The 27,472-nt window shown below is 41.2% G+C and overlaps 1 protein-coding gene across 1 annotated transcript; it reads left to right on the top strand.

The window, feature by feature from the left end:
* Positions 1 to 4,297: 4,297 nt before the first annotated feature.
* TNFRSF8 (TNF receptor superfamily member 8) lies at positions 4,298 to 26,526 on the top strand (the record flags this gene model as incomplete). The annotated part of the gene is made up of 11 exons (XM_082009497.1): positions 4,298 to 4,369; positions 14,108 to 14,198; positions 19,215 to 19,340; positions 19,760 to 19,915; positions 20,018 to 20,111; positions 20,566 to 20,834; positions 21,035 to 21,145; positions 21,706 to 21,753; positions 22,660 to 22,685; positions 24,574 to 24,781; positions 26,258 to 26,526. 11 exons carry the CDS (start codon positions 4,298 to 4,300, stop codon positions 26,500 to 26,502), a joined length of 1,446 nt encoding a protein of 481 aa, XP_081865623.1. The 3' UTR covers positions 26,503 to 26,526.
* Positions 26,527 to 27,472: the final 946 nt, after the last annotated feature.

Genomic DNA, 27,472 nt, shown 5'->3' with positions numbered 1-27,472 from the left:
CAAGAACACAGCTGATTGAGACAAAAGTCCGTAGTTGCAAACAAACAAGAACTAGTCTGCTATTTTATTTTAGATTGCTGGCTTGCATATGTATGAAACTTTGTATAAAGCAAGGAAGCTGATTTCTTTTTCTATTATTTTTACTAGAGAACAGAAACACTCTGTGAGAATGTCCATCTGCTGAAACTACAGTTACTGAAATGACTTGGGATTTCCCCTGTGTATTGGGATTTTGTCATGACCCCAGCTCATTATAACCAGTTTTTTTCCTGCTGGGAACTCTGGTTTTAAGCCGTTGCTACTTTTCAACAAGTATGCAACTAGAGCTTCATACCGTCTTCCTTGTTGATCACAGAGGACAAATATACCAAGGTAAATTGCTAAATCAATATAGCTCTGCAGATGTATCAAGAGCACCTGCAATGTATTTAACATATTGCAGAGTGGTTTGATTGATGGGACATAATTAAATGGATTGACAGGTACTTAATACTAGGAATAAGAGAAGTGTATGTGCCAGAAAATAAGTATGAGTACCAGAGTGGCATAGAGGGACAGAATTTTGCCAAACTGTGCAATACTTGGCATAAATGAGATTTTATTCCTTTTTACATGTTCAGACCAGTTCAAATACTTTGTCAGCTACAGCTAGTTCAAACTCTGACTGCTTGCTTGGTAAGTGATGTTTCTTAATGAGATTGCATTGCAGCAGTGTTGCCCGCCTCCTGTCTGTCTTTTTTGGGCTACTGAAAGATTTCCAGAGAAGTTAAGTATGTTGGCTTCACTTAAAATGCCTAAAATTACTGGGATCCTGGATGGTCTCCCTGTGTGTCACTTTCCAAGATCCCCAGGAAGAGAGCTCTCCAATGGCTAAAATGCATAAATAGATCAAGAGAGGTGTCAAGAAAGTCATTATTGGTGACTTGCTTTCCTTTCTTTAACCATGAGATTCTTTGTATTTTATTAAATGCCTTCATTTTTCTTTTTTAATTTGTTAAGAATTCCACCTTTTATTTGTACTCCATATAGTATGTAGCATGTATTCCAGTGAGCACTGCCCTTGGTACTACTGAGACTCAGTGAAGTTTTAGGGTTTGGTGTTGTTTCACCTAGCTAAGTAGCAAGAGTTTAGTGATTTTTCATCAGCATACTGCAATGCTTTAAATAGCAACACTGACAGACACTGAAATATAGATTTTAGACAAGGTTATTTTAGTATGTATCCTTTTAAATTTCATGGTCTCCTTTATCTGTTTGATAGATGTTTAGAGATGACACTTCTCTCAGTGTTATCAATGTTTTTCACCGATACAGCTAGATATATATTAACTTGAACATACATATTTAAAAACACAAGGAACCATGCTAAAAGTATAATCTGAGACTAAAATCAGCGACTTCAAAATCAGAAAATGTCACGAGTACTTTTGCTTGAGCATGTGTGTAACAATGCTACTTCTACAGTATTCTATTATTACTTTTTTTACTAGGCTGTCACTGTTAGCAGCGCAATGAATAGACAATGCTGAAGGAGTATGTTAAAGAGACTTTCCCTAATGGCTTAGCTGGATCTCTGCATTCTTTTGCTCCAGGTTTCAAGCGACATTTGAATAACCGCTGCCTTACAGGACCTTCTCTGATGCCCTCCATCTCAAGTCCATGCAACACACACAGACAATCAGCACACATCAGATACCTGGTGTAAAAATTACTTAAGCGTTAGCTAAGCTCGGCATTAATTAAATTAGTTAAAATAGAAAATGCCAAGCAACCTTGTCTTTGGGCATTGCTGCCTTTAACACCTAAAACAAAAGGAGGTTCACATGTTAGGGACAGATGCGTGTAATCAAATAAACCTTATAAATAATAATAACATGCTCATAGGGACTTTCCCATTTTTTTCTGATAGACATTGTCCTCTGATGGAAGAACAGAGAAGTAAGGGTTGTTTGTTTGCTTCTATTTGTTCTGCCTTTTTTTTTTTCCATGTTAACATAGAGGATTATTTTCTAGGAAATACAGGCAACGTTTAGAGAACAGTCGCGTGGGTTTGTTATAAAACGGAGGTGCTTCTTCCAGTTACTGATAGGGCTTCTTCTGGAAAGCCCCTTTCATTGTATTTAAAATCAAAACACACAAATTCTGAAATTAATGCATTCAGTTAAAAGTGCATGCAGGTTGGAACATTCCTATTAAATACAACCTCTTCACCCTTTTTGTTGCTGTTGCTTTTATTACAGACTTGTGATAGCATTGTGTGGTGTAATAGCTTTTCTGAAAAGGCAGCAGGAACAATAAGCACTTTCCACTTCCCAACCTTTTAAATATCTAGTTCAATCAATAATGAATTTAAGAATAAGAAGTTCTAAGAAGGATGGCAGCAGGGAAGCCTGGTTTCACTTTGGATGTGTGAGATGATTTATTTCTTCTGAGGAGCACTGGTCTCACCCCAGGCTTTCCCTCAGTGACGGTGTTAGTACAATCTTTCCTCTTTGTCCAAGTCATCTCCTTCCACGAAACTTTGTAGAGCTTAATGACATTGCATCCTCAGCCAAATTTGATTGAAGCTATCCAGTGAGTTAAAAAATTATTGACACCATTGATTAGAAAGGAGCTGACGTGTATTTACAAAATGCTCAGTATGCTCATTTCAGTCTTTTTTTTTTTTTCTGGAAAACAGGCCAGAAAACCCTCCCTGTTGCCAGTCCTAGGAAAGTATGTCACACTTGACTTTTTGTACTTGGATACTTTGTTTTTGTATCAGATACATAGACCTCAGTATAACTTACAGCGGCAAACTTTCCAGGCTGGCTGATGTTGGTTCCTGCCATTGTGCTAGAAAAGCTTAGATAGGCGCTGATCAAAGGGAAAAAAAAATATTGGGAAAATTGCCTAATGCCAAATTATTGCACAAGATTAAGACGTTTTCTAGCCTATTGTTTAATTAGGAAAACCAAGAATGTAATATTTGGACATTCAAGTACTTAGTTGCCTCTAGACCTTAAAGGCATACCTACTCCAATATGCTTCTAAGAGAGCTTAGAAACTGAGAAGCAACCTGACAGTGAAGAAAGGAGTTTAGATTTATGTGTCAAATACACAGTATGCAATGTTCTGAAAATGCCTGGTTTTTATAAGATGCTGTTCTGGAGGAAGAAATAGAGGCAGTTAATTAAAAAGAAAAGAGTTGCAGCTGTGAGTTAAAGAAGATATTTACATCATCCCAGGGTCCCTGTGGAATGCTGTCATCTTTGGTACTCTGTTGTGATGGCAGTGAGGTAGCTGTGGGTCTTTAATAAAATAATAAATTATCTAACTTTCAATCTTTTCTCATTTCTTTTGTTTTTCTTTTTCTTTTTGCTGATAAGGGTGAGAAGCAAAAAACCATGGGTGTGAGAACTCAAATTCTCATCATTTTCCTGAGCACCTCAGAGAGGTTTTTTGAAGTGGCTAACTTTTACTTTTGTCAAAACTTTTAGGGCAGATAAGAAAGCTTCATGACGCCTTAAACCAACTGAAATCTTTCCGGGCACCAGAGCCAAAAAACGTTTTCCAGAGTAACAAATGAAAGTGAGTGAAATGACAAGTAGCAGTCCAAGGGATGATTGTCAGCAACAGGAATTGATTTCAAGTGGGATTGGAGGAAAGAGAAGGACTCTCAAGAGGATGCTCTGTGGTGTGTTGGTGTTTCAATGGCAATGTGTAAAGCCTAAACCTTCACAGAGTCACCCTGGTTGGTTGTGAGTTTTCACACACTCATCCAAACAGGAGTAAAATGACTGTACTGAAAAAATTAGTTTCTTACTGGGAACGCTCTTGAGGCTTGGTTGCAGCTCTTGAGAATGTGGCGGATGGACGAGGCAGGGCTTGGACTCATGCCTGGCCAAGGCTTTGGGGTGATGAAGTGCTCTCCGAGGGCAGCCTAGATGACTCAGGAGCCTGTGTTTCTGCACAGCCAGTCGTGTACCTTGGTGACAACCTTGGTGCATGCAACAGACTCACAGAAACCGACAGCTCTGGGACTAGTGATTGACGTGGTTTTGTTTTGTTCTTTTTTTTTACTTTTCTTTTTTGGGCAGCCCCCCCCCCCCCCTTCCTTCTAAATTGCTTTCTCAGCTTGCTTGAGTCTCAAAGACTGTCTCCCGCTTGCCTTGAACAGCTGAAATGGCTCTGGACTGAATGAACAGACACGGAGCAAGACTGGGCTGGACCCTGGGAGGATCTCGCCCTTCAGAAGGAGCAACCTGGCTGTCTAGCCTGCGATGCTGGGAGCTAGGGAAATTTAACACCACTGCAGATGGCTGCGGGCAGCCTGGCACTAGGACTGTGGCTCCTGCTGCTTCTCCAGGATATCCAGACAGCTCCGCAGGTAAGGCAGGGTAGCATCAGGATCCTGCAGCCTCTCGGGACGCAGGAGCCTAGAGAGGTCTGGGGGCACCCTGGGCTGCAGGGCTATCCTGCCCATAGGCTGGGTGCTGGGTAGTGGGCGTCCACAGAAACAGACTGTGCAACACAAGGTGATAAAGGTAGAAAGCAGAGCAGCTGGGAGAGTTTGTCCTCTTTGGGAACTTTGTAGGCAGGAGCAGGGGATATGAGCTATGATCTGCTTCTTTTTGTTGGCATTGACAGTGTTACTGCACCTCCAGGCACATCACAACTAGGGAATGAGGAAAGATTTGGTAGGGGTGGGGGACTGTTCTCATTCATTTGGGCAAGTGGCTTTTATTTTTGCCTGGATGGCCAGGTGCTCTGTGACAGGCACATTCTTTGCAGAGCTCGGTTCAGAGGACTTCTGCTCACTCTGCTGATGTGAGTCAGGGCTGGCAAATTGAAAGATGTAAAGGCAAACAAAACAATAAAATATCTTCCTCTACCACCGCCCACCCCTCTGACACTGAATTCCTCATGAATGGGCTATTTTTTCTGCATCAAATTGACTTAAAATAGACGTAGCCTGCTGGTCACACTCCATTGATGCTGTAGATGCAAGCTAGTTCCCTGCCCAGATCATATCATCTCTTGTGGGTTTACTTCCCCCACCCCGCCACTTACCCCTTCCTCCCTAAATGGATCACGTGGCAACAGGCCCTCAGCACCTGGCATAAATCCAGGTAATTTCCCTGTCTAACACCTCCCCCCCCCCCCCCCCAAAAAAAAGGTCAGTTGCAGAGGCTTTTTGCATAGCTAGTCAAGTAGGTAAATCCTTGTGTTGGATCACAGTACACTGTGTTGGATCCTGAAATGGGCTGTTTTCCCTTGCAGTGGAAATATGAGCATATACTAGCTTAAGACACCTGTCTGTACATTGTAAATGAATTATATAGCACATCATTTGGGCTGTCAGGAGATTTTTTTACAAGAAACTGACTCCGATGAGATCTTTGAAAATAACCCAAGTCCTGCATCCTCTTCATAGACATCTGAAAAAGAACCTCCTGGCTCTTTTGGTAAGAGTAGGAGTTTGCCCTTGTGTCTTTAGTTGTAAATTCCCCTCCCACATTGCAAGTTTGCTCTATTTTGCTCTGGTTATCTGTCCTGCCACTGTTTCCTTCCTGAAATATAGAAGGATAACCATTCTTCTATAGGATTGGGGTCTATAGTCCTTACCCACCTGAGGAATACTTAGGAGGGCATTCAGATAAGTTTGCCCAGTCTGCTGAATGCAAACTGCTTTAGGAGAAAGGCAATAGAAAAAAGATCGTATTTTTGCTATTTGACATCAGTTTTGGTGTTTTGTTCACAAAATGAAAGGGGCAGAGAGAAAATTCATTTTTTGATACTCATTGTCAACATTCAGACTCACTGCAAAATCACCAGTTACCTGGAATAAATATGTAGATCTTGCTGGGATAAGCAACTGGCTTTTCGCTGTCTTTCCATGTTACTTCTATCACAGCAACCTTTGCTTTTACTGCTACTGGAGTACAAGTGATACTGTTTAATATGAGCATGTCACAGCTTACCAGTCATATTTTAAACCATATTCCACCCCACTTGAGTCCACAGTCTGGGTTTTGTTTGTTTTAATATTCAGCTACCTCTCATTGTTAATAATGTCTTTACGATCAAGTAGATGAAGCTTTGACTACTTGAAGTCTTAGATTCTCAGCTTCTTTTGTAACTGTCAGAATTTGGATAGAAGCTTGAAAGGGAGTTAACTGTTTTGCTGCTACAGTATTAGTCAGTTCTAGAATAGCCAAGGCTGGTAGAAGATTTTTTTTTTTTTTTTTTACTGTAATATGCTTTCTTCCTGACATACAGCTCATTTGTAGCAAGCTAATTTCCTACTCTGCCTCACCATCACTTTTTCTCTATGAGCTCAAAAGACCATAAATAAATGAGTCAAACCTTGTCCTGACTGAATTGCAGAGTAGCCCACTGAATTCAGCACCATCTTTATAATTGCCATTATTTAAATTGGAATAGCAAACATATTTGTACACACAAGGAAAGTGAGAAGAGCCGCACAAAGCCTATTTTCTAAAACAAATTCTCAAAAGCAAGCACTGAAAACTCCAAATGCTTTGTATGAAATATGTTTGCTTTATTTAATTGGGCCTTGATCTGCAATGCTTTAAAAAAGAAAACAAATGGTTGGCCTGATAGGTCAATGAAAGCACTGAGCCAAGGGATCCCTGGCCATCTTGTTACAGAGCAGTCCAAACAGGATACGAGTTTGGTCTTTTCTTTCACAAGATGTATTCCAGCTCCTTCTAAATCAAAAAACTTTATTTGACGTGCATGCAGGAAAAGATCAGTGAAATTCAGTCTGTCCAGTTGAACAATACACTGAATCCAATTTAAGAAATCCTTTTATTAGAGCAAAAACAGATGCAAATTACTAGTCTGATATAGACTCATGGCTTATTCAAATTTGTTCAAAGAATGTGGACAGATTAACTTTGCTGTGGCAGGCCTTCTGCTACACTGGCGGTTGTTTACTACACCAGCTTAACTTCTTGTTAGTTTAAATATTTATCTGTTCCTCTACAGCTGGCATAAAGCAGAATTAACTCTGCGTTATGTCCTCCTGTCCAATCCAGATCAATTCTGATATAGTATACAGATGCAGAAATAATTTCTGTGAGGTTTCCTGTTACAGCTGTGCCCATCAGCAGAGAGCTGTCACACACAGGGGAGACCCTGCTCCTGGCTACACAGTGCCACCAGCTTTCTTGTATTGAATTTAGTGCAGGTGACTCCGCAGCCACAGGGTGAGTTGCTTCAGTGCAGTAATCCCCGGAAAACCAACTTCACAAATTCAGAAAGCAGAGTGTTCAGTCAAGTGAACCCCTAGAACTGATTCATCCTCTGGAAACACAATTGCTCTGTCTTAGACAATCAAGGAGCTAGAGGGAAAGAGAAATGTGAGTACAGGCAAGAGAGGGGAGGTGGGATTGCACCCTTGGATGGCAAAGAGCCACAGGATTAGCATAGCTGTAATAGACATTTATTCCCACTTTGCTAATCCATGCTTAGGACAGACCCATCCATTCAGAGTTTCCTCAGAACCAGAGGGAAGGACAAAGGCCTACTGTCCACCACAGCTGGATTGGATTCTTGCCCCCACCCACCAGTACTGTTATGATCTTCCTTGAATTTTGAAGGTTTTTTTTAATAATACACATTAACAAACAACTGTAAATACTAATGGACAATACTGTATGTCATTGGCATAAAATTGGTATTTCTTCATTGAGGCTGGATTATTTTTTGGAGAGAGGACAGGGAAATGTACAACATCTCCTTCTCTTGAGGAAACGCTCAGAAATGATGCCTTCAAAAGTGAAATTGTGATAGAATTTGGAATTTCCTTGGCAGAACCTGACTTCTGTTTCTGTCTGTCTTGAGAGTCAGACAAGAGTGGATAACGAGGAGGGACAGTCAAAAGACGAAAGAGAAAAATACTTTGAAAGTTAATTAAACAGAATTTTGAGGTTACTGCATTTCATTCTGTTCCTTGCAGAGATGAGGAGAGTTTGTTCTGTAAAACTTATTGGAGATTTCCTTGATGAAGCAAAGCCACATACTAGTTGCTGCTGAGTATGCATTATACCATACTCTTCAGTGTTTCTAGGCGTTCCAGGAAGAAGAGATGGCAATGGGGCAGAAGTGAAAGTTCTTACACATAAATTCTTCCCTACAAAATAAGTAGTAAGGGGCAAAAATGATGGCGTGAATCTTCTCTCACTGGCTAATTGACAATTTCTGTAAGCATATCTGAGCCACAAGAAATGGCCAACACTGTAAGTGGAGAATTTCTTAGCACTTTCTTTTTCATGGGCCTCTACGCACAGGCACCATGGAATCAAGAAGGTGAACACTCCACCCCAACACTCTCAGCTGATGCTTTTTTGTAGGAAGGTGGTAGTGTTGAGGTTTTGTAATGCGAGGCTGAAACTTTTTTCTGTCTCCTTTTTTTTATCCCTTCCTTTCATTTCAAGAGCTATTTATGAGCAGCTAGGACCTGCTAAGTCAAACCTTAACCTTCAGCTTCTACCTAACAAAGAGTCTTAATTTAAATAAACTGGTTTTGCTCTGGAAAAATGAGTTTTATTAGTGATACTCACACAATCCTGGTCAAAGTAATTAAGTTCACATTTTTTTCTGAGACAGGGTTAAATTTCCACTGTTATCCTAGAACATATTAAAAAAGGCTTCTTTGAATTAAATTCATACTAGCAAAGCGGATAATGGTCCAAGGCGGAAGACTTTCTCTTAGTTCAAAGTTGTGCCTTATTCAGTATTTTATAATGCTTGGTTTTGTCAAAGCACTCACAACCAGAAATGTCTTAACGCTGAGATTTTTGTTGGCCATGAGAGCAGTAAGAGCACATATGCTTTTCCTTCCTGCTGTGTTCTTCTTGAGCCCTCATATGATAAAGTACCTCTTTTTACATGAATTTTTCCCTTTTCACCTCACTGTCCTTGTGATCCCCTCCCTTCTTTTAGGTGATCCTTGTTCTGTTTAACACTTGACAAGAAGGACATTTTCTTTAAAAGCTTCTACTGTTGGCTACCATCATTTCAGTCGCAATACTGCAAACCCAGTACATAACAAGTTCTCACAGTTGCAGCTGTTGGTAACACAGCTCAAAACACATCTATGCTGTGTTGGGGAGATCAGTGCTGCTAATGTTGGTGGGAATTTTTCTCAGAATTTCCCTCATCTAAACAGGATCATTCTGTGCTGTCGCTGGACTCCTTAGTAGCCACAGTGTTAGAAGACAACTAGCTTTTCCCCTGCCTGTTTTGATTACAAACAACAGTCCTCCTGAGCAAACTGCTTACCCTAGTTTGTGAATGGAAAGGTGCTTTTATGTTTCACTGGAAAAGCTAGAGAGAATGTAACTGTAAGTTCTGTGGTAGCAGACTGACCTATACTGATAGCAGTTGTCCTCCCCTCAGCAATTGAACTGTGAGTGTTGGCAGGATAAGAAGTGTTTACAGCACCATTGGAGACTGTTTGGACAAGGTTTGGTAAAGTTGAGTGGGACTGGAGGGACTCTATGTCCTTTATGCCCTACAGAGCCTGTCAGGGGTTCCCTGGTGCTACCACCACAAAGCTGTCCGTAATTGTAGACAGACATTGGACCCAGTACAGAAAGGGCTTTAAAGTGACACATCTAAGGCCAAGCAATGGCAGAGCCAGGAATGGAACCACCAACCTTGAACATTAAGCTGAGGGTCTTTTCCTGCCCTCAGCATTGTGGTGGCCTCACTTTCATGTTGCTGTGGGTTTAAACAGGGTTGAGCTTGTGCTGGACTACTCAGACAACAGGAGTTCACCCAAGTCATTTTGATATTTACCATATGAGGCTTAGAAAGCTAGTTTGTGTTCCAGCTGTAATTTGTAGGAGGCTACCACTGTACAGAAATGGTAAATTGCCATTGAAAATAAACATGTCGGTTCAACAACCTTCATTCCTGAGAAGTTAGGCACATATGTTGCTTCCATAATTCTGCAGAAATCTAATGCTTTTTTTGGCCAAGCCACTGAAATATTTTTTGCTTTTTAACAGTATTAATCAGCACTTAAATATTTCATAACTCCAGCACTCAGTTGTCATTCTGTCAAGGACAAATATACATTAAGTATTAATCTTAAGTAGTAATTAATATTAAGTAGTTAAGTAATGTTAAGTAGTAGTTAATGTTAATTAAGCAAGACAAATATACATTAAGTATCTTGCAATTCCTCCAAATTTGAATGGATTTGATGGTTGATGTCTAGACTTCTGCCGTTAAAAAACAGTAGCCATCAGCTGAGGAACAAAAAAAACCCAAACACTTCAATCCTGTCATTTGGAGTCTTCTTGTACAGAGAGACTTAAGATGATGGTGAAATCAAGAAAATGCATAAGGTGTCTTTCCAGAAGCACTGAGTCTTGGAAGCAGTGGGACTGAAAAATCTGTAGTCTAGAATTCCCCATCTTTCTTGGTGAATTGCTTCCAGCTATCTCTTCCTAATTAGGAACACTGAGCTCATCAAAATAAAAAGTCAAGCAAGCCAATATTTTACTGCAGACTTGCATCCTAATTTTCCTGGTTGTAGATGAAATGTTGAAGGTGGTATTTTACATTTCAGAAGAGCAGTTACAGGTGGTGAAACTGAGGTAATTTACATGTTCAATCATTGAGTGGGTAAGTTACCTCAGTTCAGGCCTATTGCTACCTATTAATAATGCATATTTTTGTTCCCTTTTCACTTCATATCTTTAGCTGGTTATCTTTTGTTTTAGTTAACTTATTACTCTGATACTCATTGCACATAGACAAAAAAATTAAAATTACATTATCATTGTATAGCTGAGTTCCCTTCAGCCTTTTCCCAAATGTAGCCTAATCAAACCTCTGCAGAAAATTAGTTGGCACCATCGTTTTATGGAAGACAAAACATTTTGAGACCTTAGCCCTTCACCTCTGCCATGTCTTCAAGGCGTGTTCTTTGCTTTTAGGCACTGATTTGTTTCACTCCCCCAAAAACTCATGAAAGTTTTGGTGGGTCCTTAGTGCAAGATTTTTTATTCCAGATGCATGAAAACTTGAAATTTAGCTTACAAAATGCCTTGCATAAGTTAAGAAGCAGAGCCTTGTAATTTCAGTGACACTTGCCTTTCCACACTGACTGTTTTACTTATGTAATTTATTTTGAGCTTTTAAGCCTGAAGTCTAGAGGTACGGGTCTTGGTTTATACTCAGGTCCTTACCCTAAAGTATACTGTCTGCAAAGGGCCAACCTTTCTGCTTGCATCATTGCATTGCTATTACAGGTCACAGTAGGAATCAAACAGCTTTAGGATTTAGAGGAAAGAGAATTAGAATGGGGAGATGATGACTGATGCTGAGCATTGATGCGTTACATCATTTATCACTGGAAAGGATCTGTAGTAAGTTTTGTACTCACAAAAAACCTCAGCTGAACAAATGGCAACTCTTAAGACATTTTGCAGGTAGCTATGGACTAGAAGTAGTGGGGTCTTCAGAATGTGGTTTCTCAGCCATAGAAATTGTGTCATGGTTTGTTAAAATGACTTCTTTTTACAGCAGAGCACCTTGGGCTTGGCTCAGTGAACAGTAAGGGTGCCTGCAAAGCTGTGCTGGTAACTGGATACTTGAAAGCAGCTTCACAGCACGTTTGTTGTGAAGCTGTGGATGTCATTTATATAGCTGCCCTCTTGTGGAAGGGAAAAAAGTTGAATACTCTTGTATGTATATTTTCATAATTTGTGTAGTATTTATGCATAGCTCATGCAGTAATTTATTACAGCACTAGCATCAGGTCAAATTCATAATCAGAATTTGCATTGCTGTAGCTAAGAGCAGAATCTAATCCTATACTCGTGGTTTCAGTATTTTAGACAAGGTAGCTTTTTAAAAAGGAACCCTTCCCTCACACTTTTATACAGATACTATTCCTTTATTTAAGCCTCGAAAGAGACAACTGAATAAGCTGAAAGCTTATGTTCTGCATAAATCATTCCAGAATTTTTTTCCCACTGCAATTTCAAATTCAACATCATTTGTAGCTGGAGTTGGTTGCCCAGGAGAACCAGGAAGAGAAGATCAGGTTTTTGTGGTGACTTCCCATAGCTCTTACTGAGAAACTAATCCAGGATGAATTAGCTACAGCTGGAATGCTGCTGTTTCTTAAGTTTTCTTTATACAACTAGTTAACTCCACACCACTGAAGTGACTCCTGAACGACCCTTTGTCTAGTGACTGGTCTCGTCGTGTCATTTCCTGTTATTCAGTTCAGTCTCATAGTGGCCGGCTGACCAGGGTGCTTCTCCACACAGATGCAGGCAGATTCCATTTCCTTTTCCTACAGCCTAGGGCTTCCTCTTCAGAAAAGAAAAATACAGGGCCCACATTTGTAAACTTGATTTGAGTCAGGCAGAGCAAGCAGGCATCTGCTATTTCCTCTCTACAGTAGGCTAGAAAAAATGCTGTGTAGGGAGGCTGTGCAGCCCAGTGGTTAGTGCAGAAACGTGTCAGGCAGGATTTCTCAGTTCTATTACTGGAGCTCGATGAAATTTAATGGTTTCAATATGTTTCTGTTTCTTGTCTTTTTGTTAATTTTGTCCTTGACTGAAAGTTCCTATTTTCTGATGTAACCTGGGGCAGGTTAAATAACTTCTGTGTTTTATGGTCCTGCTGGGGAAAAAACAGCGTGTTAAACAGGAGAATACAGCTGCGAAATTAGTTAGGTAGTAAGATTCTGCACTGCGTACAAAGGCAGTAGCAGACAGTAGGTATTATTTCAAAAGCCAGTGGGAAATGCACCTGCAGAAAGTGACATGCAGGTTTTCTGAAATATTTAACTGCTCTACCAGTGCATGTGGGAAAATCTCTGGGGAATCTGCTGATTGAGTCTTTACAAAAAATTGCCATTTATACCTTCTAGCAAATACTGAAAATGAAATTCAGCTAGTATTTTTAGGGGATTATTAAGGGACATACCAAATTAAAATAGCAGAAAAAAAAAATTCTCATCAGAAAACCTGTAGCACTGTAAATTCCCAGAGCATGTAGTGGCCCTGCCATACAAAAATGACGTCTTATTATATGCTTCTTGATACAATTCATAGCTGAGTCTCATTTTCTAAGCTAATATTAGAATTATGGTGTGGGGGCTTTTTGTTAAAAATCAAGAATCAGTTATGTAGTCAAACCAAAGGTTGTTCCTGAAAACCTTCACTCACAATAGGAGTGGAATTAGTATTCGAATAAGGGCTTTGTTGTGTGAGTATTTGCAGTACTCTTTTCAAAGCAAAAACCTCTTCTTCTCAGTGTAAAATTTGTCCCTAGATAAGTAAAACAATTTATTGGTTTGTAATAAACGCATCTTTAGGTCCCTAATTCAAGCATTATGACCACATAAATAGCTGAACAGAAAAACTTGTTTGCCGCAAACAAGAATAATCTTTGTGGATTACAGCCAATCTATCTAGATTCAGATGATGCTGACTATGATACCACCTCTTATTCCAGTGCACACAGACCTGGAAATCTGTTACAGATATTAGGGATTCTTTTTTTTTTATTTTCTAAAAAATCCTTATCTCAAATTAACATTGGATCATTTCAGGACAGTGATTTTTAGCCTTTTTTTATTTGCTAACTGCTACAAGATTTCTAAAGGAGATGCAGACTAACAGACAAGCTTTTTTAAAGTGATCTTTGTGATCCTGCAAGCTAGGTTTCAAAGAGTGTTTGGAGCATTGGCTGAAAAACATTTTTTAGGGCAATGCCACTACCCTTTTTATTGTATGAAAAAGAAGTTAGTTTCTGAGCGCTGAAATGCTTGATACACAGGCTGGGCTACAGTATTCCATTCCTATGTTTAAATGATTTTCAGAGAGAAGAGCCTGCTGAGCAAAGATACATGTTGAATTATTGCAACCTTTGCTTAAGCATATGGGCAACAGTGGTTTAATTGCTTTGGGGATACTTGAACTTTCAAAGAGCTGTAGGCTTTTCCATACCATCTGCAGCTACCATCACTTGAGACAGATACCGAGATCTGCTTTAAAACAGAACTAGTTGTTTTCTAATTGTGTCTTTTGTTTTTCTAATTGTGTCTTGTGTCTCTTTCAATTTCTAGACATCATTAACTCCATCTCATTCCTGTGATACACTTGAGAATTGGTTCTACGATGAAACTTCAGGAAGCTGTTGTTACCAGTGTCCCTCAGGTCAGTAGGTTTATAATTCACAGAATCACAGAATCACTAAGGTTGGAAAGGACCTTCAAGATCATCAAGTCCAACCATTAATCCAGCGCCACCGTGTTCCCTAAACCATGTCTTGAAGTGCCACATCCACACGTTTTTTGAACACTTCCAGAGATGGCAACTCCACCACCTCCCTGGGCAGCCTGTTCCAATGCCTGACCACCCTCTCAGTGAAGAAATTTTTCCTCATATCCAATCTAAACCTCCCCTGGTGCAACTTGAGGCCATTTCCTCTTGTCCTATCACTAGTTACTTGGGAGAAGAGGCCAACACCCTCGTCGCCACAACCCCTTTTCAGGTAGTTGTAGAGAGCAATGAGGTCTCCCCTCAGCCTCCTCTTCTCCAGACTAAACAACCCCAGTTCCCTCAGCTGCTCCTCATAAGACTTGTGCTCCAGTCCCCTCCTCAGCTCCGTTGCCCTTCTCTGGACACGCTCCAGCACCTCAGAATCCTTCCTGTAGTGAGAGGCCCAACACTGAACACAGTATTCAAGCTGCAGCCTCACCAGTGCCGAGTACAGGGGCACAATCACTTCCATACTCCTGCTGGCCACACTATTTCTGATACAGGCCAGGATGCTGTTGGCATTCTTGGCCACCTGGGCACACTGCCGGCTCATATTCAGCCGGCTGTCAACCAGCACCCCCAGGTCCCTTTCCGCCGGGCTGCTCTCCAGCCACTCCTCCCCAAGCCTGTAGCGTTGCATGGGGTTGTTGTGGCCGAAGTGCAGGACCCGGCACTTGGCCTTATTAAACCTCATACAGTTGACCTCTGCCCATCGATCCAGCCTGTCCAGATCCCTCTGCAGAGCCCTCCTACCCTCCAGCAGATCAACACTCCCACCCAACTTGGTGTCATCTGCAAACTTACTGAGGGAGCACTCGATCCCCTCATCCAGATCATCAATAAAGATATTGAACAAGACCAGCCCCAGAACCGAGCCCTGGGGAACACCGCTTGTGACTGGCCGCCAGCCGGATTTAATGCCGTTCACCACAACTCTCTGGGCTCAGCCATCCAGCCAGTTCCTCACCCAGCGAAGAGTAAACCTGTCTAAGCCACGAGCCACCAGTTTCTCCAGGAGAATGCTGTGGGAGACGCTGTCAAAGGCTTTACTAAAGTCCAGGCAGACAACGCCCACAGTCTTTCCCTCACCCACTAGACGGGTCACCTGGTCATAGAAGGAGATCAGGTTGGTCAAGCAGGACCTGCCTTTCATGAACCCATGCTGGCTGGGCCTGATCCCTTGGTTGTCCTGCAGGTGCCTTGTGAGCACTTTCAAGACCAACTGCTCCATAATTTTCCCTGGTACGGAGGTCAGGCTGACAGGCCTGTAGTTCCCAGGATCCTCCTTCCGGCCTTTCTTGTAGACGGGCGTCACATTGGCAAGCCTCCAGTCTTCTGGGACCTCCCCTGTTAACCACGACTGCTGATAAATGATGGAGAGTGGCTTGGCAAGCTCCTTCAGTCAAATTAACATGGAGCTTTTCTCACAGAGATAGCAGGAACCATGTATATCTGCAGAATTGCATTTTGTCCCTGAAAAGTGCAATTTCAGGAATCACTGGCTAGGGTCCATCCAGATGTGAGCGTGTTCTCCACTGCCCTGCTCCTGTTCAGTCTGCATGCAAACAATCTGTAAATTGCAGACAAGATAACTTGCTAGAATTTTTTATATGTTTTTTATGGGTTGACTGGACACTCTGAAGTAGGTAGAAGTAGGCAGGTCTAAGAATCCATTTCAACTTGCCTCAGGGTGTGAAATAGCGCAGTAAAATTAGGCTAAATAAGTTTCTGATCAGAGACAAAAAAAATAAAATGAAGATGTGGAAAATCTGTCATTATCCTCATAGTCAAAACAGTTTAGTGTCTCACATGAGAAAGGGAACAGCCCCTTGCTGGGGACACAGTGAGCTTTGCCAGAAGCTAGTTGTGACTCAGAGGCACATGAGGTCAGAAGCAGGAAACACCTCGGTAAGACAAGAGTTCTGGAAATGTCTGAAACTCCCCCTGTTGGCCAAAAAACCCCTCACTGGGTGGGGCATTTTATGGTACTTCACCATCATCAATCTCTTCTTAGAGAAATGTTTTCTTTTTTTTTTTTTTAAGGAAATTTTTGACATTTATTTGTGCTCTAATAATAAAGAGGGGTTTAGTGCTTGGTTGGTAGCATTTGCATGCAGTTACATCGGGGTTCCCACTGGGACATCTTGTACTGCTGCCCACACCACTAGAATCGTTCAGAAGTTGAGTAAGTAAGGAAGACCAAGGGATGGAGCAACTGGTCCCGTAAAAGACGAAAAGGGGCAGGGATCTGATTCTGAACCAGTCCCAAGAAAAGCTCTTTTCTCCTTCAAAACCATACTTTGCAAAAGCTCCCATGATGACAGCTGTGATGGTGGGGTCCGATGAAAAGCACAGATCTGATTTACATCTGGCTGTAACGAGCAATCAGTCTCAATCATTTCACTTCTGCTTATTCTTGAATTTCGTTCTGTTGCAACATCCTCATGTCAGTCTTGGACATCTTTTCACATCCTCCAGGGCCTCCTTCACAACAGAAACTCCTAAGAATCCTTTCTCGTTTTAATCTTCCAGTAGTCCTTCAAGCAGTAACCTGTTCATATCTGCTACTAACTCAACTGCTCACTGCAAAGAAAGAGAAGCTTTTCTAAAATTCCAGTTAATCAAAGTGGAGCATCTTGAACTTTTGATGCAGGTTGGCTTTACTTTCCTTGGTGTTCCAGCCCACAGATGTGCAGCTTCCTATCTGAGCACACGGGCCCACATGGAAGCCATCCTCTGTTTCAAAGTTAATTTCAAAATAATCTACAAAACAAACCTCACAAGATCATTCTAATCAATTTCTACAGTTGCCACATCTCTTCTCATGTACTTAATTCTTGTGTAGTTAAAATGAGATTTCATACTTGGGATAGCAGAAGAATATTTTCTTTCTGTCATCACAGAACAAAATATTTCCCTCCTGTCAAGGAGAGGAACAGAGACTTTCATGGGAAATAATGGTATATGCTAGAACAGCTCATGTTATGCAAGAGTTGGTATCCCACTTAATTTCTCTTTATCCTGTTTATGGTTTTTTACCTTTTTGTTTTGTTGGGTTTTTTTTGTTTGTTTTAGGCTCTAAATCAGATATCCAGCTCCACAAGATAGTGCTGCAGTCAGCACTCAAGATAATTTCCCACCCACGGTTAACAGCAAATCCCAGGCGTGAATGAATGCACATACTCACAAAAGAAAAACAGTTAGAACACTTATTTTGTCTACTTACTTTCAGTACTTTTTTCTGTGCAGGTGATTGCAGCTGGTATTCCTACTGCTCAGGCTTTTATCTGATTCTTGAGCTATGAATGCAATCGGTGGAGTACAGCACCAGAAGACATTGTTAGGCAAGCTTCGAGCACCTGGGGCACACATCCCCCAAGGGAGGGACCCAGGTGTACAGGAAATCTCAAATAACTGAAGTTAAAACTTTTGGGTCATTGGGGGAGGAAGGGGAAAATGACACACATGTGCAGGTACACATGTGTGCAGCTTGAGTGCTGAGATTCAGCAATCAGCCCCCACCTTGAAAAGAATAGTCTCAGACAAGTAGTTTTGAGGAGGTGGGAGTGATGTGTTTCAGGCCTGTCTGGTGGTATTTCGTGGGCCAAATATAGCACAGCTGTTTTTACTTGCACTCCTGCATCATGCTTGCCAAAATGCATAGTAGGTGAGTTATTTCCGTGCCAGGTTCCCCCTCCCTGTTGTTAACTGTGATTGAGTGATGCAGGCCAGATGCTGGGATTTGTTTCTCTCCTGTTTTCCAACATACCTTTATGTTGTTGCTTTAGCTTTTCTGTTTGCTTCTGCAACTGCCACTGTTCCTTACCCTCCGGTAGCCATTTCCCCTCCTGGAAAGGCCACAAGGTCATAGCTGATTACTGCACCTTCTAGTTTCTTTGGAACTATGGCCAGTGGTGGAATACCTCATCTGTTGCTTCAGGAGCGGGAACATTAGGAATGCTTCTGTCCCAGCCTTTCCCATACTCCTAGCTGGTTATTGTACCTAGCTTGCCAGACGGATGCTTTTAAAAGCTAGTCACTAGGAAATGATTAGCAGACATAAACATAGAGTCATAGAATAGCTTAAGTTTGGCAAAGACCTCCAGAGGTCATGTAATTCAGCTAGCTGCTCAACTTCATGCATGCTGCATGGACACAGAAGGTCTGCGAGATCCAGGGCAGTGTGCTTACAAACTGTGAGCAATGAGTCCAGGTGAGTTGGAAGTGTTGAGTAGAGAAAGTGTATAGCATATACATCCAGCTTCAGAAGGACACGCATATGTAATTTGATTCGTTTAAATGAAAACAATCAAAAAATTAAACCATCTCACAGCTGTCAAGGCAACTGTAAAACTAGCAGGGCTGCTCAGAAAGCAACCTGCTGCAAACCTGCTGGGGGTATATAGGGCACAGCTCAAGAAGTACCATCTTGCAACCTCCCATTCTGAACATGGGAGATGAGGTTGTCCCTGCATGAATCCATGTACACCTAGGAGATTCTGGCAGCTTTTGAAAGGAAAAGTGATGCCTTAGGTAGCAAAATATCAGGCCTCTTGCTATACTCAAGAAGAAAACATGAAAAACAGTTGCCTGGGCAGGACAATAGTGCCCTCACTGCAGACTTGGCAGTCATTTCTAACTGTCAGCAAATGATTTGCCATGCGCCCATTCTGCAGCAATCCATACTGACTGCGATGTTACAGCAGCACTAGGCATGGTGTTAAGACAGCTGTGATCCCTTCACACTGGAGTGGGAAAGGAAAAATATGCTAGGAAAACCGAATGGCAGGTACAAAGAGAAGACTGCGGTAGTGTGTTTAACAGGTAACTGAGCATACAAGAACACTTGAGAACGGTTGTCTCCTGTGATTCTGAACAGGTATCCTGCGTATTTTGCTTTTCTTTCTCCAGGCTATGTTAAAAAGAAAGCATGTCCTAGGGACCCAGATGAAGACTGCATGAGATGTGGACCTGAACAATATGTGAATGAAGCATTCCAAAAGCCCCGATGTGATGCTTGTGTATCATGCGCAAAAGGTTTGCTTTCCCTCACACATACCTCACAGTTATATTCTCTCTATATATTTTATTTATATTTTATTTATATTGTATTAATTTAGGATTTCCAGCAGCAAAATTACCCATCCTTGGTAACTGATTTAGAGAGCAGAATGCTACCTTCACATAATCAGTATTGCTTCCTGTGTGACCTGGGACTACCTAAAAATTCTCTTATCCAGTACTGCCCAAGTCAGATTTATGCTTTCAGTCTTACATTATAAGCCATTGCCTACAGGCTTCTCCAATTATTCATGACTTAATTTGCTATCGTGAAGAGTGCCAGCAGCCTGTTCTGCTTCCTGCACCTTTGAACTGATGTTGCTCAGCTTTGGCCCCTGCTTTACGTTTTACTTGCAGAGGAATCCTTTGTTACTGCATCTGCTTCTTCCCCACAGAATCTGACCTTGTGGAGAAAAAGCCCTGCTCCTTCAATTCTAGCCGCGTGTGTGAGTGCCGACCAGGCCTGTTCTGCCAAACCCCTGTTCTGAACACCTGCATACGATGCCAGCAGCACACTCTTTGCAAGCCTGGTTTTGGAGTCAAAGTCAGAGGTAGGAATTCCTACCTGTCTAGCTTACCTTTCCTGGTCTTGGCCATAGGCCTGGACCTGATGCAATTTGGTTGGTTCTTCCTCAGTCATTATTTTTATTCAGGCACCTCAACAAATGATGTTACCTGTGAAGAGTGCCCATCTGGGACCTTCTCTGATCAAAGCTCCAGCACTGACATCTGCAAGCCCCACACGAAGTAAGTCTATAGTTCTTTAAAGTGACTAATTAATTAATTAAAGTTAATAAAGAATGAAAAGGGACACCTGTCATGTCTGGTGTAAAGTATACAAATTTGTGTTAGAGGCAATGGGATAGCTGTGGGCCTATGTGCAGAGTTTAGAAGGCCTCTCTTTATACCTGTTGCATAGCTCTGTGCTGGAGGAAGGAAGGAAGGAAGGAAGGAATCTCTCTTGTCTAATATTTGGTTTACTAACCACAGGGGAATTATACATGCATGTGAGTATCAGGTTTGCATCCAGGTCAAGAATTAATGCCACAGAGGTGAGAAGAAGGTTAATGACTTTCTCACTGAAATAAATGGAGGTGATACAAAAATGACCAAAGGAATGCTTGTCACATGGAAAATGCTCTTACCTTGTACCATGGCAGTTTCCTCTAGCACTGATACACTGTTCTTTTTCATTCCCTAGCTGTGCCGAGTTAAACAAAGTAGCACTAAACCAAGGAAATGCCACACATGATCAGCTTTGCCTGGACCAATTGCCCACCTACCTCACCTCAAGCACTTTGTCCTTGAGACTCAGCAATGAAACAAGTAACTCTGACCTAAGGAGGTTTGAGGAGAACCTGCTGACCGTTTTACATGCCACAACAACTGAAAACCCCGGTTCAACTCCTGAGGAGAAAGCTCTGGCTGGCACTTTTCCCACCGCAGATAAGGGGGAGACGACAATGCGAGGTAACAAAGATAAAGCATTTGTTCTGTCTAGCATGTTTGTTTTTGATATCTTTGCTAAATGCAATTTTTTATGTGGGAGCTTCCTGCAAATCTCCTACGACTTGTGAATTGTTGTCCATGGCTCTACGTCCAAACACAATAGTTCCCCCTCTGCCTTTTCTTAGCCTTTCCAGTACTGCCTTTCCCTTTCTGTGCTATAGGTCTAGTTCTTTGGGGAGTGGTTCTCTCTGTGATAGTGCTACTTGTGGGCATGCTGTTATTTTGGAAATGGAAGGTTTGCAAGAAGCGGATCCTGATCCTCAAAGGAAAGCGTGAGTTTTTAAAGCTGTAATACATAGCATGCTCTTTGATCTCCAAGTATATGTCAGCTGGGAACTCAAATATCCCAAAATTTTGTGGAGGTCACTGGGGACGAGAATGTTTACTACTGCCTGGTGGAGGCAGGCCAGATAAGGGTTCTAGGCAAACTGTTCATGCAGCATGTTAGAGAACATGACAGAAAGATTGAAGCAGCTGTGAATATATGGAGGAAGATACTACAAGCTGGGTGGGGAAAGGGTAACCAGTGGTTTCTTCTCTCAGTGCAGACACTAATATTAAATGATACCTGAAGTGTTTTGTGAGTATTTGTTGGTTCCTGGGATAGGGTTAGACTTTGAGTATGAGAAGAGGGGTGATTTTTACCAATACTGACTCTCGGTAGCTTTGCCTAGAGTTACAGTGGGGTGTGTCTGCGGAACCACATTCCCTCGTTTATAGAAAGCAGGATGTGCATGTTGTAGGTTGGTTGTAGACTTGTAGGTGTGGCAAAGCTGCTAGAACCTATATGCTCCATGATGAGTTTTGCTAAATGAATGGTTTCTTTTATCAGCACATCTGCATTCCATCACTTCACACAAATCCGGGCTCAAATCTCCAGGTGAGTGACAGATGGACCAGGAATTTTAATCTGCATGTCTAAAGAATAAGTGGATAGTTTTAATATGGAACTTTATTTTATGGAATTTTTATTTAAAACATGGAACTTCCCCATGTCGTATATTATCTGTTGACATGCAAAAGGCCAGTCCTGTGTGGCAAGCCACTAGATGGCACTTTTTTCCCACTGCACTGAATGGTTGGGCGATGCCTTAGTGCAGGGAGGCTTTATGGAAAAACGCCCCATTAGTTTCTGGGCACTCAAATGTGGAATTTTTGGAATTTTTGCTTCCTCACTTACCTTACACAATAGAAACTGCTATTGTGCAGCATTGTAGAGCTGATGCATTGAAAAGAAAGGTGGCTGCATGTCAGGATGAAATTAGATAGTAGGCCTGAGCCCATCTAGCTTCATGGTACTGCATGGTACTGTACCTCTCTTCTTTCTCCAGTGTTCCTTTCCTCCATCCTTGCATAAAATCCCATCTTCTTAATATTCATCTGACCACACAATGAACTAATCCAACTTGTTAATCCAGTAGAAAGTTATTAACCTTTTTTTACCTTTTTTTTTTTTTTTTTTTTAAATAAGCCTGTCTTATGCTTACCTAGAAATTTTAATCAGTTCATTTTGTTAGAAGAATACCAGTTGTGGTGTGGGGAGAGTGATAGGGATGGCCACAAAGGGCTTTGGGGAGGCAGGACCTCAGTCTTGGCAGCAATATGTTGCTGGTTCACCTCAGCCATGTCATGTAAGTGTGCCCTCAGTGGTAAAAAAAGCATAGTGCAGGTGGGTTGGGCAGTAGAATAGTTTAGGACATGGCTAGGCGGTATTTCAGAGAAAATATTAGCATTCTTGTGATTGCTGTGAATTTTCTTCTGATAATTTTTCTTCTTTCTATTGCAGGTTCTGATCTACTGAACAAATGTGCAGTAAGTGTGAACAATATTCCAAAACAGATCACTTTCCATTCCAATGTAAATAACGGTATTTTAAAATGTCCTGCTAAAGAGTGCCAACCTTTTTGTTTGGAATTCCCTCTACAACGCGTGATCCTCTAGGTGCAGCAATGAGATGTACTAGGACTTGCTACTTTCATGTCTTGGGCTATGTTTAATGTGGTGTTAAATAATGTGATGCTGCCAATCTTGCTTGTGAAGGGAGTATTTGGTTTGGTCTTATGCCACTCATGTTGCATTCTATGGACAAGATCCAAAATCACAGGATGAACATGCCTTTTCTACCTTCTGGGAGAACTTTGTCCATCAGTCCCATTTTATCTTACTGCTCCAGTGGGATTTGTACTCTTCTTCTGACTCCCTCCGTGTCACCTTCCTTCTTTGTAGGATTTGGCATGACTGTAATATGGGTACACAGTGGGTATTGTTTGAAAGACTTTCCATCAGGACCAGTTTCTGGTCTAACAGTATAGTTTGCAGATGAGCAAGACAAGTATCAGTCAACATGGTAACAACAGAAAGCAGTTCCTCAGCTGCTGAAATCATCACAGCTCTATTTGATTCCCCCACTTCCAGTGAAATTATAGCAACTTGCATCCTCTTTGTCTTCTCAGTTTACTAGGCTTGTTATCTTTAAATGTCCATATCTGCTAAAACACTCTTTAGACTGTTCCTTTTTGGTTTTTAAATCAGTTTGCTTTTAAATGTTGTACATCTGCACACATACAAGGTACTACTTATTCTAATAGATCTGGTTGCAGTCAGCTATCATAATTTCAGTGTGTCTTTGCTAATTCCTGAATTGTGGAGAGCTTCCACTCTTGCTTTCATAGTGAGTCAGACATGAGCAAGAATTTTAAACTGCACATTTCAAAATCTTACTATGGTTTTTGTTTTCTTTTCTTTTCCAACTTTGTGGAAACACAAAGAGAGCTAGGAACCATGAGAAATTTGTGATGCAAGACCTTTAGCCTCACTCAGATTCTGGCTCCTCTTTTAAAGGACTGTTTGTAATTAATTCTTCACATAACAGTTAGTCTGAGCTTGTTTCTCCTACCTGAGATTCTGCTGAGGCAATTCCATTCTGAAGTTCAACCAGTTCAACCTCTGGCTTGTTTTCTTCTCCCATAGGAGCGTGGTAGGTCTTTGCAAAATCTAAGAGGAAGTTAAACCATATATTTTCAGTTTTGACTGTTTGAATCTCTCACCATATGACTACACATTTGTACAGGTTTGTCCTCTGATACTTATCTCACAACTAAATATGAAAAACATCTTGTTAAAGTTCTTTCTGAGCAAATGCTTTAAAATTCTTACCTCCAGTATGTATCTTTCAGCAAAGAGTAGAACATCAGTAAGAAAAGTGCTACTGAGCTTCAGCCGCCTCCAGAATGCAGCTGCTACTGTGTTACAGGGTAGCAGACTCTGCAACAGAGCATGTCTCTGTAAAAGACTTGTGGCAAAAAGTCTAAATGACAAATAGGTGGATTTACAAAGGTTCATTGGCATCTAAATGGCAGACAAGGCAGTGGAATTTACCAAAGCATCCAAGCAGATCCAGGAACCTATTTCAGTGGAAGTGGGGTACATTCTTGCAAATGTCATTGAAAATCTGTGAATTTAACTTAGAAATGCCATTTTTAAATATGGTCTTACCTATTGATGCAGGAACCTAGTTCAAAGAAACTTTAAGTTCCTATATCAGGTAGGCACTTTGGAATTTTTTACTTCCTGTGACAGTGGTGCTATGAAGTACATTATGTTATTCCGACTGCCACAGAAGGATTCTGTAGATCTGTTGCAATCTCCACAACGTTGTTTTACATTCACCTCACTTCTACTTTCCTCTTTGTATTGGCAGAAGGTCATACTGACTGCTGACAGTGGGCCAGAAGAGAAGGAGTTAATTGACAGAACTCTCCCTTTGGAAACCAACAATAACTTGGTCTCCAGCACAGAAAAAGCATATAGTCCTGATCTGAGTCTGACTGATGTGACACAGAGCAATGGAAATGCCCCAGATTGCCCTATCGATTCTCGAGTGAGAGACCACACAAATAATCGTATTGGTGAGTCTTGCCTTTTTTTTTTTTTCCCCCTCCTACCTTTTCAGTTTTTCAACCATGGGGACTTAATGTCATTCTAAGATTATTAGTAAGCTGCAAAGTGTCCAACAGAAAATAGGAGCTGAATCTCCAGAACCCTTGATACCCGAATTCTGGTATATCTGTTCATTTGAGTATAATGCTTTCTTATTTTCACGTTTGCCTTTGTCACTTAGGAACCTGACAGAAGAATGCTTTGCTCTTCTTCCTCTTTTTCATTCCAGAAGATGTAAATTTGCGGAAGAAATTTGAAATCCAAAATACATCAGCTGGAAAATGATGCTGTAATACCTAATGAGAGTTGTACTTCATATGTCTCAAGCTATCATTTTCTTCTCTTGTTTTCACAGTAATAGCTTGAAATGTGTTTCCCATACGTTCCCATAAAGTCTTTGACCATGACACATTGTAGAAGATAAAGTCAAGCAAGGAAGCTTACTCGCAGGGGGAGAATTGTTACCTGAGACATGATCTACATGAGACATTCTGGCAATGTTTCCAAACTCAATTTTGAGGGCATTTGAAGGGGTTTTTTTTGGTATTGCTAGAGCTCGCCTTTCCTTATTAAATGCCCTTTCCGTTTTTTCTGTGAGTGATGGACTTGGCATGAATGTGATAATTTGACTTACCATACCCAAATATCTCCAGGCAATTGTGAACAATGACCTACAGTGTCTGATCTGCAGCATCCTTCTGAGTAAAATGTAGTGGTCCAAACCATAGCAAAGGCATTATTTACCTTCTGAAAAAGAGTAGGGTCAACAAGTTGGACACAAGGTTCAAGTTGATTCTCTGCTGGAAAGAAACTAATTTCTTTGCTGGTCCTGAGACCCCAGATAATTACCCAGAATTTCTGTACAGTGCTGATCCTTGCCCAAAGGCTGCTTTTAATGCAGGTATTTTTGCTTCTCGAAACAGCAGGAGCATGAACCTTGGATTCTCCATATCCATCTTCCCCAGATCCCGGTTAATTGCTTCTTCTAACAGACTCTTGTGAATATCTGACTGCCTTTTCAAATTTGTCTTTCTCCTGCAGTCCTAGCTACAGTGCAGTGGCTTCATCACATGAGAGCTAGATCTACTTGATCTAAAATGCCCAAAGTCTCCTTGACAGTGGTCCAAAACCAGGCAGTGTAGTATAAAACGTGCAGGCCTTCTTTATCACTTAGTATGTGCAGTGCTTTGATTTCAAAATTAAAAGCACATTATAAATAAACAATGAAATAGACAACTCATAATGTGTGAATTCCAAAAGCTTTGGTGGGTTAGTGAATTCTGTTTTCACAGTGATGGGCTTGATTGCATGCCTCTGATTAAAAAAAGCGGGGAGGGGGAGGAGAAAAACTGGGTACCAAATAAAAATCTTGCATGAAAAGGAACAAACTCTAGGGTCAGTAGTGATTGTTAACCACGCTCAGCACTACATTTTTCCTTCCTCAGAAAAAATATACATCATGAAGGCCGACACTGTTATTGTGGGGTCCATTTCAGAAGTGCCTAGTGGTAAGAACTGTGCTGCTAGAGGGTCTGAAAGTAATATCGATGCCCAGGAAAACATGGAAGAGGAACTGGCAATGCACTATCCAGAGCAGGAGACAGAGTCTTTTCCAGGGAATGATGTAATGGTTCCTGTGGAAGAAGAGGGAAAAGAATTTCATCACCCCACCACTGCCACTGAAAAGTGATAACCCACTGAGAAGATATGTGAAGCTACAGAAACATCCAGTGTGATACTAAGCCTGAATCTATGACAAGGGAGGTACACACATAGTGCCTTAGATTATCTGAAAACTCATGTAGAACACTGAAACATATTCAAACAAGGAGTGCTAGAACCTATTTCATCTAACAAATGAGAGGATCATCCAAACCGTTGGCCTTTTAGCTGACGTCAAATATTTCTCTTTCCTTCTCTCTCCCAGTATCATGCTGGAAGCAAATTTGAATCAAGGCTGCAAAATTCAGAGGACATCTGGATGCCAAGTTTTGCAGCTTGCTTTCTCTGCGTGAAGGAATGGATTGAAAACTATGTCTGATTACTTTTATTAACTATGAAAATTCTGGCCAGAATTCTGAGTTATGCTTGAGACCCAGCACTGTTTCGTATGTTGTTTCTATTCCAGTATTACCAGTACTTCCAATTTTGTCATATGTTCTGCAACATCTGGTATTTTTCTTAAGGCGTCAACTCTTGACTGAAAGCAATGACAATTTTAGTTTTCCCCAACACAAACAGAACTCTCTAAGTTTGTGGGCTTCATGTCTCTTGAGGAAATAGGAGCAAAATGTGCCACACAGGCTCAGGAAACAGAAGGCAAATAAAACTAATAGAAGTCCACTGTTCTTTAGGCCATTCTTTCTAAGTTTTGAAGTCTGATTCATGTTTTTTGACACTTCAAATCATCAGTCAGTGTACAAAATGACCTCTTCTGATGGAAGCAAAGCTCGCTGAACATTTGGATATTGGATGAACTATGGGTTTAGCCCAGTTTGGAGTCTGTAAAAAGGGAAAAGAAGAAAATAAACTACTTTTCTACAAAAAGGAGGGACTGACAAGCAGGCACAGCAGTTATTTCCTATAACTTTGTTAATATCTGCTTGTTTTAGAATTGCTCATAATCATCAGGGTGACACTGATTTGCATATCTATTCTTT

The sequence above is a fragment of the Phaethon aethereus genome (assembly GCF_964289735.1).
Source record: "Phaethon aethereus genome assembly, chromosome: 21".
In the NCBI taxonomy this organism is placed as follows: domain Eukaryota; kingdom Metazoa; phylum Chordata; class Aves; order Phaethontiformes; family Phaethontidae; genus Phaethon; species Phaethon aethereus.
The sequence above is the reverse complement of the archived record's forward strand: the minus strand, read 5'-3'. Positions and strand labels throughout refer to the sequence as shown.